General features: G+C 33.7%; 1 protein-coding gene across 1 annotated transcript in view; it reads left to right on the top strand.

Moving 5' to 3' along the window:
- Positions 1–12456: 12456 nt before the first annotated feature.
- Positions 12457–18725, top strand: part of tulp3 (TUB like protein 3) — a 36481-nt gene continuing 30212 nt past the window's right edge. Inside the window, exon 1 of the mRNA XM_056452467.1 lies at positions 12457–12583. Within this exon, the coding sequence (XP_056308442.1) occupies positions 12567–12583 (17 nt within the window). The 5' untranslated portion in view covers positions 12457–12566. The remainder of the gene's footprint in view (positions 12584–18725) is intronic.

The raw sequence follows: 18725 nt of genomic DNA, 5'->3' as shown, positions 1-18725 counted from the left end.
GGGATCAAAATTATTCAAAATTATGACAGTGGGTGGTGCAGTGGGTAGCACAATCGCCTCACAGCAAGAAGGTTGCTGGTTCGAGGCTCGGCTGGGTCAGTTGGCATTTCTGTGTAGAGTTTTCATGTTCTCCCCGTGTTGGCGTGGGTTTCCTCGGGGTGCTCTAGTTTTCACCACAGTCCAAACACATGTGCTGTACAGTTGAAGTCAGAATTATTAGCCCCCTTTTGTTGTTTTTTTTTTGTTTTTGTTTTTTTAATATTTCTCATATAATGTTTAACAGAGCAAGGAAATTTTCACAGTATGTCTGATAATATTTTTTCTTCTGGAGAAAATCTTATTTGTTTTATTTTGGCTAGAATAAAAGCAGTTTTTAATTTTTTTAAAAACATTTAAGGTCAAAATTATTAGTCAAATATTATTTAGTCATCATGGCAAAAATAAAATAAATCAGTTATTGGAAATGAGTTATTAAAACTATTATGATTAGAAATGGGTTGAAATAATCAGAAATTGGGGAAAAAAATAAACAGGGGGTGAATAATTTAGGGGGGCTAATAATTCTGACTTCAACTGTAGGTGAAAGCTGTAGTGTATGTGTGTGAATGAGTGTGTATAGGTGTTTCCCAGTGATGGGTTGCAGCTGGAAGGGCATCCACTGTGTAAAAAACATATGCTGGATAAGTTGGCGGTTCATTCCGCTGTGGTGACCCTTAATTAATAAAGGGACTAAGCTGAAAACAAAATGACTGAATGATGTTTAATAAAACAAGGAGATTTTTCACAGTATTTGCTATTATACTTTTCTCCTGGAGAAAGACTTTTTCCATAGTGTTTATTTTAGATTGACTGTAAAAAAAATGCTAATGTCAATATTACTATTCTTCTTAAGAAATTATCTTAATGATAATTCAACATTTATCAGATTATCACAGCTAAGAGATATAAGATATAAGTTATTGGAACTTTACTGAATGCCATAGCAGAAGAAGAAATGATCTTTAAATCATATTTACTGTTGTTTAGCATTGTCATAATGTTTGAAAAATGTAAATAAATGCAATGTTCCCTTATTTTATACCTAAGATTTTTCAAAAACAACTTAAAATATTTTAAAGATTGTTTTTTAAAGTTTTAATCATCCAGAAAGCATTTAGAAATAACAATTTAATTGATTTATGTCGATTGTCTAAAATAATGAAGGAAAATTGCAGTATATAAATACTATGACAAGTCTTTTTTTTACAATTCAAGAGTTCACACTTAGCTGATGATTGATTATAAAGCTTGTTTGGCATGTTGTCCTAGGAGAGAACCCTGAGCTTATCCTCGAGTCCGGGGCTCCCTCCCATTAGCAAGGCGAGAGGGGAGTTTGAGCTCAGGTAAATCTCGAGAACTCCTCTGCTGTAGTAGCTAATAAACAGATAGTGATCGCTCCTAAGAGATGAAAACAAGATTTTAGTAGTTTGAAATAATATAATGTATAAGAAATAATAGAGAAGTAAGTATATGTACTGCAAATTTATTACACTGTTTTTGTAGCGTTATATACAACAATATATCATTTTAAACTATTAAACTATTCACTTATTTCAACTTTTCAAATGTAAAAGTTGTTGAAAGAAAGATCAAGGTCCCATAATGCAACTCAAAGGCAGAAAGAAATGGGGAAAAATAAAATCATGAAACACAAATATGGAAAACTGCTCATTTATGGATATATATATATTTTATTTTTTTTTAACAGTGACCAGTTATTCATGACCAGTAATTTTCTTTGTAGTTTCATTTTGTAAACATTATGTGAATATTATATTTGAATGTTCTCTAAACTTTCCAAAATAATTAAAACAAAGAAACCAAAATTATGAACAATAAAACAGAGCAGAGCATTATATTAACATTAATGGAAGGATGTTTGTTCATAACTCTGCCAGAACATTCAGAGAACATTATGAGTTGCTGCCATAGAAGCTATCTTAGAATGCAACATAATGAGGCGTTCCAGTGCTCTCTAGGTAGGGTGCACACTTGATTCTGTTGACTTTTCGACCTTCCTCTCTCTAGTGGGTTTTACATTTCATGTAGAAATATAATGAGCAGCACAATATCAGAGTAACCAATCCTATCCCAGCCTGTTTGAGGTTCTAGTACATTCAGTCCTGTAGCGCCAGCTTTTACAGTGAAGATCCATCAATCACACACTTTATAGGGCGCATGAGTGTGTGTTGATGTCAGGACACAGGTATGCACTCACTCCGGCTCAACACACTTTATTCTGCATATTCTTCCTGTACAGAAAAAAAAGAGGTCAGTGTTTTGTGGGTCATTTTGGAATGGCGCTCTTATATAATGAGTTCAGTCTTCTTCACCCTGACATTATTTACTTAAACAAACAGCAGACAAATGATTTACCATTCAGATGCTCGCATATGAAATCAGCAGACTCTAAAACCTTTCAGTTCTGCTGACTGAGAAACTTTTTATTATTATATAATCCTCCAGATGCTGCTGAGTCTTTTTCATTCTTTGGTTGCAGTGCATGGTTTTTGTTTGACATTCAGAGAGTTGATTGATTTAATAATATCTAGATATTCAGATGGACATCCAGACCTGTGTAAATGTATTTTTTTTTGTTGGTTTGTGCTCATCGTTCAGACATGTCAAGCTCATGCTGGAACTGGTCTGCGGTGTTTTGACTCCTTTCCCACTTTCCCAAAAACCTTCTGTGAGAAAAGTGTTAGAAATGAGAGCGGTTCTGTGCATGTACAGTTCAAACAACATTAATAGATCAATGCAAAATATGTCTGCAATTATACGTTATATATGTTATACGAAACTGGAGCAACCGGAGGAAACCCACGCCAACACAGGGAGAACATGCAAACTCCACACAGAAATGCCAACTGACCCAGCTGGGGCTCAAATCAGTGACCTTCTTGCTGTGAGGCAATCGTGCTACCCACTGCGCCACCATGACGCCCACAACATTAAACTTATTTATTACATAAATGCAAAATATAGCTGCATTTATACATTATAGTTTAAACTGACTTTTCCATATGATATGTCCAGCGATTTCTTATTCCTCTGTACAATTTGTCCAGCTTTCTTCTTAGCATCTATACCGCCACCTATTTGTTTATTTATTTATTATACCTTTTTAAATATAGCTTTATTAGTGTTAGGATTATAAATATTTAAAAATTGTTTAAATTAAGATTTAAAGTGAATTATTATATATACATACAGTATACTAAATTCTTACATCAAAGGAAGTAGCAATGTGCATTATAGAAGAAAAAAACAACCAAATACAGAAGTAATTGAATAACTTTTTAATTTAAACAAAATAATAAAATAATTAATTAACAAAAATTATCTTTATGTATGTTATTCATAAATGGTATTTATGTATGTAATGTCATAGAGGATATTACAAATGAACTAACTAACTAACGAACTAACTAACTAACTAAATAAACAATTAAATAAACAAACAAACAAACAAATAAACAAACAAACAAACAAACAAACAAACAAACAAACAAACAAATAAATAAATAAATAACATACTTCAAAAAATATATTGCATAATTGGAAAAAGTCATGAAATTTTATAAGAAAAAACTCATAGTGCATATATACAGTATATAAATTTCCATTTAAAGAGATCCAGAGTCATTTTATGACCCCAAATTTGAAGGTTAATATTGGCTGCATCATTTGACCAGCAGAAGCATCCTGTCATTCAGTTTTTTAAAATTGTTTGAGGACAGTTGTGTTGTTAAAAATACGTTGTCGTTTGCTGTGCTTATCCCAGGACTGGTCTTCATTTTGGATGTGATGCATAGTTGAATACTGTGTGTCTTTGGGACAGCATGGAATGTGAACAGCAACATTCCCGCTGTGCAGGGGCTGATGGGGACGACTGTTTCTACTGTCCACTGTAATTATTACTGGACATTCAGTCATCCAAACATCCAGCGGCAAAACCTCATTATTATACCAGAGCGTGAGAAGCAAACTTACCCACACGAAAATATATTATAGTATGGTATAGCTGTTGTACAGTTTACTGTAGTAAAAACTAAAGTATACCACAGTATTTATCACGGTTTGTGAATTTATAATTAATGCTACAGTATGCTATTGCATTTATTTTTGCTTGTTTTATTATTACTGACATTCTTATAAAGCATGTTGTTAGCATGAAGTCTAGTATATTTCTAACATTATATAACTAACATGTTTTAACATGTTTTTAAGAAGAGGTTTCTTGCATGTTTTAACATGTCTAACATTTTTTTAGCATGCTGTTAGCATGCATTAGCAAGATTTAGAATGCTTAATACATTGCTAGCATGAATAAGCATGTTTTCAACATACCGAGAGTGTTTTAGTACAGGGCAAGCATGTTTCAACATGGTTTTAAAAATAATTAGCATGTTGCTAGCATGTTTCTTGCTCTTTTTAACATGATGAACATTCTTTAGTGTGTTGTTGGCATGCATTATTATTTTAAGTATCGTTAACACGTTGCTAGCATGAATTAGCATGATTTCAGCATAGGCTACCCAAAGTGAAATACATGGCAAGCATGTTTTAACATGTTTTTAACAAGAATTGGCATGTTTCTTGCTTGTTTTAACAAGATGAACACTATTGTTAGCATGGTTAACACATTGCAGGCATAAATTAGTATGCTTGCAACATAACTAAAATGTTTTAGCACATGGCTAGCATGTTTTAAAGTGTTGTAAACTTGAACTAACACATTGCTAGCATGCTTCTTGCTTGATTTAACGAGATGAACATTCTTTAGCATGTTGTTAGCATGGTTAACACATTGCTAGCATACATTAGAATATTTGCAACATAACTAAAATGTTTTAACACATGTTTGAAAATTGATGTCAACATGTTGCTAGCACGTTTTCTGCTTGTTTTAACATGACTAAACTTTTGAAGTTTGCTAGCATTAATTAACAAGTTTTAGTATGGTTAACACATAGCTAGCATGTTTTCCAGCATACATAAAATGTTTTAACACATTGCTAGCATGTTTTAAGGTATTTTAAACTTGAACTAGCAAGTTTGCTAGCATGCTGTGCATAACAAGTTCATGTTTTCTGTTCTGTCAGAGCTTGACTTAGTCTTTTGAAGCCCGTAATGAGCTTCCCATGCTGGTGTTCACGTGGGATTTCTTAATGAGGTTTTGTTAATGGCAGGTCCACTGTGACCATCAGACCGAATCAGCCCTCAGAAGTGCCCTAAACATGTTACATAAGCCATTACATAACCTGCATGTTGACTATAAAGACATCAATGGAGCAGAAGAATCGGACAATTATTTGAGACAAGACGTGGCTTTCAGCAACACACTTTCAGATGATCTTTAAATATATTTGAATATATACAATATATCTGCCTCATGCCTTTTATTATGATAGTTTCCTCTGCAGGGAACAGATAAAAAAACCTAATTATCTGATTAAAAGCTCGTCATTTTGTTTTATCAACCACACTCAAAGAAACAGAACACACCCTGATGAGAAATATGAACTTATTTTTGTGGCCACAAGACACGATGGACATTATTTCTTCAACATTTCACAAGTGCGCTGTAAAAATGACTTTTTTAAGATTATTGCATGAGCTTTCGGACAGTATGGTGGCACAGTGGTTAACACTGTCACCTCACAGCAAGAAGGTCACTGGTTCGAGTCACAGCTTGGTTAGTTGGCGTTTATGTGTGGAGTTTGCATGTTCCCCCCTGTTGGCGTGGGTTTCCTCCGCGTGCACGGTTTCCCCCACAGTCTAAACACATGCGCTATAGGAGAATTGATTAACTAAATTGGCCGTAGTGTATGAGTGAGTGTCTGAATGTGTGTATGGGTGTTTCCCAGTACTGGGCTGCAGCTGTGTAAATATGCTGGATAAGTTGGGGGTTCATTGTGCTGTGGCGACCCCTGATGAATAAAGGGACTAAGCCAAAAGAAAATGAATAGGTTTATTTTTCAGTCTTCATTTACTTTTTCAGCTTAGTCCCTTTATTAATAATGTTGAATGAATGAACCGCCAACTTATCCAGCATATGTTTTATGCAGCGGATTTAGCCGGGGCTTGAACCCGTGATCTTCTTGCTGTGAGGCAATTGTGCGACCCACTGCGCCACCGTGATGCCTATTTTTCTGTCTTATTAAATTGTTACTTACAGTTTCTCTGTAATTAGTTAAAACAATTAAAAAAGACTCTGCATCATTACCTATCTAGCAAAAAATGCATTTTGCTCAATTGGAACCAACAAAGGCCTCCAACATTTGAACTGTTCATACAACTCTTGCATAAAACAATGCTCTTGGAACAATATACATACTTTTTAAGAAACAAAGGGGATGTCTTTCAAAAAATATGGATGCCTCTAATGAACCCCTGACTCTCTTCACATAATAAATGTGAACTCAATCACAGCAGAACTTTATTTGTTTATTATGATTTTTTGTATTCTTTTTGTATTTTTATTTATTTATTTATTATGACTTTTGCTGCTATACTTGTGTCTACTGATATCCTTGCCTTTGTCCTTTTCTGTTTTTGTTTGTGTTCATTAAAACCAATAAACAAAAAATTAAAATAATAATTAAAAGAGTGCACTTGCCTTTCCTCTCTTTTTGGTTATTCAATGAATTATTGATATGTTTGATTTGAGTTATGATAATACTCATCCAAAAAGTTGTTGCCATCAGCATTAATTAGTTATTGTTAGGCCAGTACAGTTGTGAATTGCGCTATGGGGCGTTGATCTCTGCTCTGTCGTCTTTTGATATTGAAAACTCAACTCTACAGTTTAACAAAGTGACTTTTATTGACATTTTAGTAATTTGAAATAGTATAATATAAAGATATATAGAGAAATAAGTCTGTAAATTAACAGAAAATGCACTGGCAGTTTATAACAAGGGTTTTGTAGCATAATATATAACAACAACCCAGACAATGTAGCACTTTAAGCTATTAAAAATGTCAATAAAAGACACTTTTTACAAACTTTTCAAGGTTAAAAGTTGTGGGAAGAAAGATCAAGCTCCCATAATGCAGTTCAAAAGCAGAAAAAAAAAAATCACTAAATATGGAAAACTGCTCATTTAAACAGATTTTTTTCAGTGCATGTAATAAACACAGAGTAATTAAAATAAAACCATTAAAAAAAAATCCTTTAAACAGTGTCTTACAACACAATGTTTTCATCAAAGCTAAAATTGCTAGCTGTAGGAATTCATCAGTAAATGATATTTTCAATGATATTCTCTGTGTGTTTTGTCTCCGTGTTTTGTGTCCATCTGTGTCAACAGCAGCCAGGGCATCTCCTCACACACAAACACACAGATGTCTGCACACTTGTTTTTCTGTTCCAGTGCCCTAATAAAACGAGAAGCAGAAACACACACGCACGCACGCACCTGCAGATCTTACAGCTGGAGCATCAGATCTGGATGAAAACATTTTTAGTGCATAACCAGCTTCACCATTCTCCATCACAGATGACATGAGCATATATTATTATTATTGTTATTAATTTTAATATTTATATTATTATTTGTTTATTTAACAGGGACAGTGCAGTATAACATAGCTACAGTTTAAAGCACAGTGTAAAAATATATGTTAATGTATGAAATATAAATGTTTCTGTATTTAGTGATCCACAAGTGTTTTCTGTTTATTTACGGTTGTGAATTGCATTATGGGATGTTGATCTCTGCTTTGTCCACTTTTGATGTTAAAATTCAACTCTAGTACTATACTATAATAACATATAGAGAGAAATAAGTCTGTATAATAACAGAAAATGTGCTGCAGCTTGTTACAAGGTGTTTGTAGCGTAATAAACCACACCAACACAGACAATAGAGCACTGCACACTATTACAAACGTTCATAAAAGTCACTTTTTCAAACTTTTCAAGATTAAATTGGTACAAGATGACTTACACTTTTTTAAAGATTTTTTTTGGCCTTTATTAGATAGGACAGCATTGAGACAAGAAACAAAGTTGGAGAGAGAGAGAGGGGGGGGGTAGCGAAATGTCCGAGCCAGGATTCGAACTCGGGAAACCCTAACATGCTACTGCACCATATGTCGGCGAGCTAACCACTAGGCTATTACGCCAACATTTACACATTTATAAATAATTTTATTAAGAGACATTAATAACATTTTCAAAACTAAATGTATTATACCTTTATACAATATTGCAATGGTGCCGTCTACTTGGCGTTTAGTGTTTGTTTACATAGAGATCTAGCATATCTGATTGTCAATTGAGAGGCCTGACTCCATGCAGACCATTACACAATTAGATAAGTGTGAAAAGACAATTGCATGCATATATAACTTAGCTGCTTTTAAGTTTATATAACTGATCTTATTCCCTCTTTATTAAGTCATGAGAGGGAACAACCTGTGGAATATTCTCAATGAATGATTGAATGAACAATAAATGCACCCTATCACTGAGAAAAATGATTCATTGAATATACTACATTTTCTTTTAAAGATAACTGGTTGCAACCAATTTATATGAGCTGATTTGATTTTTATATGAAGGGCTGCTATGATGAAAAATCATCTTTTAAAATTTTTTTTATTTCCTGATGTTAAAATAGGATCCAAATCCCTCCCATTTTGAGGCCGACCGCAACTTGACATAGGAGAGCGGTTTCCCCACCAAACGAATTGATTGACAGCCGCGTATTAACATGTCTCTTTAGTCTCGCGTATAATCATACTAACAAGACGTGCACAAACAACTGGGATTAAAAGATCTGTTCAGCTCTCTGTGATCATCAAATGGGATCAAGAATGAGTTACAAGTTTAACACATTTTAAAACAGTGCATGTTTGCAATGAATTACAGCGATTTACTTCAGCTTTACTTCATCAGCACAGCCACGTGTCAGTACAATTATAAAAGATGCTTCAATTACCGTTTGTGGTCGTTAAATCAGGTTTATTTTGTACATCAACAAAACAGATACCCATACAGTAGTGGGTATTAACCTGTATCCTGACACATTTGTCATGCAAAAACAGAGCAAAGTTAAATGTGCGTGCGTGTCTGTGTGTGTGTGTGCGCGCATTAACTTTGTAACAACATTGTGTGTGACCAATCGCAGAAAGGCTTGAATTAACTCCACAACAAATATATTTGATAATAATTAGTAAAGTTCTTACTGTAGTATTTCTCACTAACGTTACATGAGATCTGCTTCCTTCATGTCTGTCACTGTGCTGTTTATCTGATGCAGCCGAGGCGGAGACAGAGGGACACTCTGACAGCCCTGTGGAAACGATGAGCGGGGAGAACCAGCATCAAAGGCACAGGCCAGGAAAACAGCTACAGCATGTCCAGAGCAGAAAATCTAATTGTAACACGGGGAGTGACAGAGACAACTGAGGTTTAGGATCCACGTGCAGGTTATTCAAGGTCAGGGAGGCAATGGTCAACACAGGTGCAAACAGATGTTGAAAGGCAGTCCAGAATCGTAATCAAACACAGGCGAGAGGTCGGTAGACAGGCGGCAGACAAGGAGAAAGGGAAACCAGGCAAAGATCAAAACCACGGAGGACCAAGACTAAGGGAAACGCGTTGTAATGTCACTTTACAGATAACAAGACTCGGCAATGGAAGTGAGAGTGTGTGTTGTTTAAATGGTGTCTGTAATCAGTCTAGAAGCTGCAACAGCTGTAGGAGTCTAATCAGTGGAAATGAGGAAGCATGTGTGTGTGTGAACGGAGTGCATGTATGAATATGTAGTCCATGAATGGCGGATTTGTAGTCCATGTGTGTTTGTGTGTGAGATCCAGCGATCTGGGAGTTATGATTGCTGGTGATCGTGACACAGATATTTTGAAAGGTTTAATAAATAATCTGATGGGTGTTTTGAGCTGAAACTTTACAGACACGTTCTGGAAACACAAAAGACTTCTCTTAAATCATGAAAAAGGGGTAAAATAGGTGCCCTTTAAAGAAACACATTTGATTTAGTAATGTTCAACTTAATTTGTTCCTATAAATTCAGCAAATTAAATTGTTTGCAACTATTTACTTAAGAAATTGAGTAAATTCAATGAATCATTATTTTCAACTTCTTAACTGTGCTGATGTTAACTTTTAACTTTCCCCAATATCCGCTGGATATATCTGTGTTTGTGAATCTGAAAATGTGCACATGAAAGCATCATGATGTTCCCAAAGTGTTTTTCTTCTTCTTTTTTCATCAGATTGTGTTTGTTTGCAGAGGCTGGATGTGTTTGTGTCGTTTGATCGAGCTGATCTGTGTAAATAATCTGCTGTATGTCCAGTGTATCGGTCAGATGACGAGCAGCTGTGTTTTCCTTCGTGTTTCTTCTCTCATGTTCTGATGACTGTAGATGCAGACTCTCCTGACCCCCGTCTCAATCCCCCCCTGCGTGCGTGAGGATATTTTGGGCTATTTTTCATCGAATGTGTGTACTCAGGTGCTGCTCAATAATGTTGTGAAAAGCTGTTTTCTGGAGTTTGAAAACAAAGTGCTTTATGACATGCATGAAGACACAATTATTAGCCCTACTGTGAGTTTTATGATTTTGAAGTGATGTTTAACTGTGTTGTCCTGTGTTTCTCAACCACGTTCCAGTGTTTCTGCACATTTTCCATGTCTCCTTTACCAAACACACCTGATTCAGATCATCAGCTCATTAGCAGAGTTTGAAAGACCTGTAATGGATGTGACAGATAAAGGAGACATCCAAAACATGCAGTGCTGGTGGTCCTCCAGTAACGTGGTTGAGAAACACTTCTATTGTATTTCACATGATACTTTTTACATAATTACACATTATACATGTCTAACAGCTGGAAGTCGCGCCTGTGACATACATATTTATTAATAAATTAGTGTTTGTTTCATGTGATGTCATTAGTATGTCAGTAATATGCTGATATTATGTCATAATGCAGCTTTAATTTTGTTACCCATGTATGTTTTATGTTTGTTTTTGTTTTTTCTGAGAGCAAAAAGTAAACAATCATACATTCATAATCTGGTTTACAGGAGAAAGCCACTATTGTCATTCAGTGTAAAAATAATTAGCACAATAATTTATACTTATACTTAGCCCCATCTTTCAAATGATCATTCACTTATATTTTTTACTTACTGTTTAAAATATCATTTAAAGTAGTATATAATATATTAATAATTTAAGAAAAGTGCTGAATATATTAATATAATAAAATCTAACATAATCTAATATAATCTAATATAATGTAATATAATATAATGTAATATAATATAATATAAATGAATATAATATAATATAATATAATTAATATAATATAATATAAATGAATATAATATAATATAATATAATATAATATAATATAATATAATATAATATAATATAATATAATATAATATAATATAATATAATATAATATAATGTACTATAATATAATATAATATTCTCTCAGACTAATTATTCGTCTGATTCATCGCATGGTTCAGCTTTACCAAACAGATGACGGCACACGTAAATATATGCTTTCAACTGCATAAGTTCAAGAAGTCAGAATCAAAGGATAAAACACTCTACTGCCATCTAGTAGAGATTTTAGGACAAAATTATATCGAAATTCTGTATTAAAAGTCACCAAAAGGTGGCGCAAACATCACACAGTACGTTTTGTGATATTTCATTAGAAAACATCAATGATTAACAATTAAAACCAGAACATCTGAATGGTTTATATAGTGTTTTGGTATATATTCCATTAGGACTTAGTGGTTTTTAATATGCCACCAATAAGAGGCAGCAAATTACTAGTAGAGACCAACATGGACTCATTCAGTTTCTATTAAAGCCAATACTGTTTGTATTATCATTATTAAAAACATTTTTATAAGGATTTTATTGTATTTTTTTAGCATTTTGAGCGTTAATAGGCAACACAACAGCAAAATGAGAATCCTATTTTAAATGGAAAATAAAGAAATTAAATCGAAATTAATTCTTTGGAAAAAGGTACACCTATCATTATGTCATAAATAACATATATATATATATATATATATATATATATATATATATATATATATATATATATATATATATATATATATATATATATATATATATATATTTAGATATATTTTATTAATTCGGCATTTTAGCGTTACATCTGCAATGACTGCAGGCTCATCAGAAACGACTGTGATTGGTTCATCTTGAAAAAGCGTTGCGAAAAGTAAAGGCGAAAAGAAAGCTCTGTCACGTGGGACGTGTTACTTTTCACATTGCTTACCAAAAAGAGCCATTCACAGTGGTTTAAAATGCAGATTTTTTTTGTAGAAAATGATATAAACAATTCTCGTTAACTTCCGGCCACAGCTGCATCCCTTCTAGCAACAACCATGACCTGGCATGTGCGCTTGCGCGTGCTCGTCACGGTGGCTGCGGGTTTTGCGCACAGGGACGCTACGCTGCAGCTGCGGAGGGATCCATAGCAACGGCGGATAAACATGAGTTACTACAGCAGGTAAGACACACCGATGGAAACACAATTCTCAGAAATGATCCAAAAGTGACGTCCGTTTGGGAAACGCGGGATGTGCGGGGATTTGTGCTTAACAATCGCCTGTTTCGTAACTTTGCTGGGTTTTCTCGGCGGGTCCTGTTGCGTTCCGTGCGCGCTGTAACATCAGCCAAAGCTAAAAACACAATACAACACACACAGACTGCGAACAATCACCACAAACAAACATTAAACATCTGAATTATGAAGAAGAGAGGGAGAATAAAGCAGCAGAGAGTGAATGAATGCAGTCTGATGGGTTTAACGGGGTGTAACGGTAGCAGTTAACGTTAGCTGGATGGTGATAGCAGGGAAAACATATCTATAAGACATTATACTTGTTACGTTACATAATTACATATGATGGCCAAATACTTAACTGTAAACCAGAAAAAATGACATGTTGGCATCTCAAAGAGTCGAAAATTGTTATCGTGACATGCAAATTATCAATAAAAGCTGTTACTCGTTTATGTGATGTCATTTGTATGTCAGTGATATGTTACATCATTATACAGCTTTAACTTTGTTACCTGTATATGTTATATGTTGTTGTTTTTATGAGCTAAAGGAAAATAATATGACATGCATTCTTAGTCTGATTTACAGAAGAATGAATTACAGTGTGTAAATGAAGGCAGTCTGATTAGTTTTAATGTTAATTTAAACTTTGGTTTTAAAGTTAATGGGGTGTAGGGAAAACAAATGACCATCACACTTTCCTTATGACATTATACTTGTTTCATAATTACATATGATGGTCGAATACTCAACTGTAAATCAGAAAAATAGCATCTTTTTGGATCGCAAAATCTCTAACAGCCGTCAGTAACTAATATGCTTACATCATAATACATCTTTAACTTTCATCCCTTTACACATTATGTTTTTAGTTGTTGTTTTTTTTCCTCTGCAAAAAGAAATAGCAAGTAAAACAGATAAACATCACACTTGCTCTATGAGATTATACTTGTTATATAATTACATACATGATGGCCAAATACTTAACTGTAAAAGTACAGATACTGCACTAAAATGTACTCAAGGAAAAGTAAAAGTACACATTTGTAACACTACTTAGTAAATGACAATTTCTGAGAAAAACTGCTCAATTACAGTAATTTGAGTATTTGTAATTAGTTACTTTACACCACTGATAGGAAGCATGTCACAAGTTGTTGTCACTGAACGAATGTCCAAATATAAAACCAACTTTACCTTAATATGACATTATACGCGTTATATAATTACACATGATGGCTAAACACTTAACTGTAAATCTGAAAAAATGACATCTTTTTGAATTAAAGATCTCAAAGAATCCAATAGCCGAAAGTTGTTATCGTGACGTACATATAAAACTGTTGCTTGTTTCGTGTGATGTCATTTACATGTCAGTCATATGCTAAGTGACATCATAATACAGCATATATATGTTATATATGTTATGTTTGTTGTTGTTTTTATGAGCTAAAAGCAAAGGAAATTACATGCATCCGTAGTCTTTTTACAGAGGAATGAATTACAGTGTGTGAATGAATGCAGTCTGATTGGTTTAATTGAGTGTAGATGCACATCACGCTTTCTCTATGACATTATACTTGTTACATAATTACATATGATAGTCAAATACTGTAAATCAGAAAAAAATGACATCTTTTTGGATCAAAGAGTCCAACAGCCGAAAGTTGTTACTATGACATACATATTTATCAATAAAACAATGTTAGCCGTTTCATGTGATGTCATTTGTATGTCAGTAATATGCCTGTTATCTCATAATACAGCTTTAACTTTCTTCCATACATGTTGTTTTTAGTAGTTATTTTTTTCTGTGCAAAGATAAAAAGCAGGGAAAACAGATAGACGTCACACTATCTCTATTACATTATACTTGTTACATAATTACATTTCATGGCCATTGGATCAAAGATCTCAAAGAGTCCAACAACCTAAAGTTGTTATCATGACATACATAAAACAGTGTTTGTCGCTTCATGTGATGTCATTTGTTTGTCAGTAATATGCCTGTTATGTCATAATACAGCTTTAACTTTGGCTGCATTTACACTGCAGATCTTGATGGTCAATTCCGATTTTGGGACTGTATCCGATTTTTTTGATGACCTGCTTACGTCATCACACGGCAAAGGCACAATGACCAGGAAAAAAAGAGCGGGCGCTGACTGACAGCTGATAATAAAAGAGCGCTCTTTTCTCTATTCCTGTATATAATCTGTTCGCAGCTTTTGACAAGCTGTTTTACTATAGTTTATGACAGAAAGCTTCTCATTTGGCCATCTTCTTTTGATATATAGGCTTTTTTAAACCTTTAGGCATCTTAACGTAACATAATGTCCATGGCGTAATTTATGCACTAGTTTTATATTAGTTTATATTGGTATAGTTTATATTGACTCAAAGTTGAGTCTGAGTTTATTTTGGTTACCTGGCGGACATTGCGCTCTCTCACTCTCATTAACATGCTTAAATTCCTGTGCTATATGACAGTATAAAAGCTGTTTTAGTCCTCGTGTATGAGATTTAAGGTTTGCGACTGAAGTCTGTTCTGAAATGAAAGTGTCTTTTGACTCAGACTTTTTTTATGGAAGAGAAGAGTCCAGTTTATTTAATTTATTTATTTTTTATTTTTGTATTTTTTTATTAGAATATACAAAAGGTACACAATTTGAGATAATGCAAATACAAAGAAAATGAAACCATAACAAAAATACAAAAAAAACAACAACAATACAATCAAATACCGGCACGTGTGTGTGTGTGTGTGCGCGCGTGTGTGCATATAAAGGTAATTTGGTAAACAGGTCAGAGTACACACAAAAGCAACAATAACAGTCACTAAATGAAGCAAGTAACATATATAAGGACTGACAACAATGCTAGTGATATAATGATAGTAATAATGACAGTAAACAAGCCAGAAAGGACAACAGTAATAATCATTAACAACCACTACAATAATAAAAATAATAAGAATAAAAATAAATCCCAAGTACTACACCAACTACTACTACTACTACTACAGAGAGTTTCTAATGCTACAACTATAACTACTGCTACTACAGCCACAACCACTACTACTCCTACAATGTGTACTACTACTGATCCTATTACAACGACTACTACCACTGATACTACTACTACTACTACATCTACTACTGATACTACTACAGGAATGACTGCTACTACAACATCTACATCAACAACGTCTACTGCTTCTGATACTACTACACCGACAACGACTACTACTACTACACATCCACTACTTCTGATACCACTATACCAACGACATCTACTACTACAGATACTACTTCAACTACTACTTCAAAAACCCAAACTACCACTCCAACCACTACTATTACTACTATGACTACTACTACAACTACAGCAAAGTGTCAGACTTGACGTCATTCGCTATGGTTTTTAATGATGCACGACTCGCATTGACAGGTGAAAATTTGATCTACCTGCTTACACTGCAGACACGAGAACACAGATCCGATTCATATAAGATAAATTTCCACATACGAAAAAGGCCTGAATCTGATTTAAGTAAATCTGAATCCATGAGATTTGTTCCTGCTTACACGTACATATCCGATCTGTGCCACGTGGGAGAAAAAAATCGTAATTGAGTCACTTGAACAGTGCAGTGTAAATGCAGCCTTTGTTCCCCATTTACGTTTTTTGTTAGTTGTTGTTATTTCTGAGCAAAAAGAAATGAAAATTGCATACATTCTCTGTCTGATTGACAAAAGAAATTGTCATTCAATTGTAAATAAAAGGATTGTCATTCAGTGTAAAAATAATTAGCACAAACATATTTATACTTTCCCCCTATCCTTCAAATCATAATTCGGATTTACTTATTTAATAAAAAACGTTGCATGCAGTATGTTTTTTTTCAAATGTTTATTAATGTAATAAAACTTAAGGAAAAGGCAGTGTTGTAGCCTATAATTTGTACATAAATAAACATCTTAACAGCTTGATTATTTCAGACATATTTGGATCTTTTATTTTCTATTTATTATTCACAATCACTTTGTATATATGACATAACATCATTTTGCGATTGCTTCTTGACAGTTAATGCTGATCATATGTAGTGATTAATTAGACAGGCTCTCGTTATAATCATTAATTAGAGGGATGAATCTGTTGGGACAGCTGTGAGAAAGCAGTGCGACTCTTCGTCCTTGACTCTCAGTCCAATGTGTTGGCAGGACTCAAAATATTCGACATCTGCTCTCAGTTTCATGTTTTGTCCTCCAAACACGAACAGCTCTGTCCCATCACAAACACACTCCTTCCTCTCCCACGATGCTGCGAGCTGGAATTCAGTGTGCTTTTGTCTGATGCACAAGGACGTGGTTTGGTTTTATCTGCAGCTTTTGTTTAGTATACATCTCCTGGGAACAGCTGATGCAGTTTACTTAAAGGGATAGTTCACCCCAAAAATAAAATGCATTTACCATTTACTTGATCTTCAAACCATATGAGTTTCTTCGATTGAATATAAAATGCTATATATTTGTAAGAAATCTGAAAACCTGTAACCATTGACTTCCATTGCAGGAAAACAAATACTATGGAAGTTAATGGTTACAGGTTTTCAGCTTTCATCAAAATAACTTCTTTTGCATTCAACAGAAAATCATAAAGGTTTGTAACCAATTGAGAGTAAGTAAATGGTGAGAAAATGTTCATTTTTGGGTGAACTATCCCTTTAAGATCTCCTATAATGTAAATGCATGTTCATGGCATAGTTTATTCTGTAAGTTGGTTGAGGATCTCTTGTTTTGGAGGAGTTGGAATCTAGATCGCTGTGATCTGATGGGGTTGTTTTATCTGAAGTACAGTGGTTCAGACCTAACCTTTGCATTGACAGAATGGTTTGTGATCCCTGTGAAGAATTTAATTAAAAAGTGGCATATTATAAAATAGTATGAATAGGTGAAAATGTTGGATGGATGGATATATGGATGGAAATATAGTATGAATGGATTAATGGAAAATAGTATGGATGGATGGATGGATGGATGCATGGATAAATAGATGGACGTACTGGATAGATGGAAAATAGTATGGATGGAAATTGAATTCAAATGCAAAAACCTGCTATGTTTTTGTTCAGTTATTTATCTTTAAAGGCAATTAAAAGTACATATTCTTATCCATAGAAAGTGAAATTACTAAACCAACTCAGAGAAGCTTGAGAAATATGCCCTTTTCATATAAAAAAACTCAAATGGCATCTAAATTCATCATTTATATTCACTTCAGAGGAATTTAAAGCCCTGAAACAAACCATTTTATACCATAAAATGTAAGCCACAAACATTTAAAAAATAAATGTATAAGAATTAGTTTCAAGTAAATGAACTACACATCCCATGAGGCTTTGCGAATAGTACAATTGAAAATGACAGTACAACACAATCATATTATAGCTTTATATAATAAAGCTATAGTATTAAAACATTCATTAATTTAATCGTGGGCTATATTTATAAATATCTAGAGTTATTTGGTTAATGTTTTTATAACTGTTTTAGAAATATATAGTTATTTATAATATTTTTCATGCTTATTTTAAATAAAAACTGTTTTAAAATGTTATATTTATATCTATATTTATAGTTTTTTTTTCTCGGTTACCATATTTTGTTGTGAAAAAAAATATTACATTTAGTTGACAATAATAATGCTGTTATTAATAAATCTGTTATTATGTTATTTGCATTGCTTCATAGAGTAGAAGTAGAACTTATTTACTGTGATTTCTGTTTCCATGGTTACTACTGTGGGTTCTGTAATTGGTGGATTTGCTTTGAGATTAAGGAAAGTTCAAATCACACTGGTTTGGCTTTTATAGAAGGATATTTCATCAAATGACCTGGCTTAAAGCACAAAATAGATGTCTTAAAAGCTTTTATTTTAGGAAATTTAAGTGTGAATGTTGTGGTCTGTCATAACCAGTGTGCATTAGTTGCTTGGTGTGTTTGCATGCATGTTGGCGTGTTATTTGTGTGTTTGCACATGTGGGTCTCCTTTATAAACGCAGCTGGCTTGGATTAACGTA

The sequence above is a fragment of the Danio aesculapii genome, unplaced genomic scaffold (genome assembly GCF_903798145.1).
Source record: "Danio aesculapii unplaced genomic scaffold, fDanAes4.1, whole genome shotgun sequence".
NCBI lineage: Eukaryota > Metazoa > Chordata > Actinopteri > Cypriniformes > Danionidae > Danio > Danio aesculapii.
Note: the sequence above shows the minus strand (reverse complement) of the source record. Positions and strands in the feature narration are given on the sequence as shown.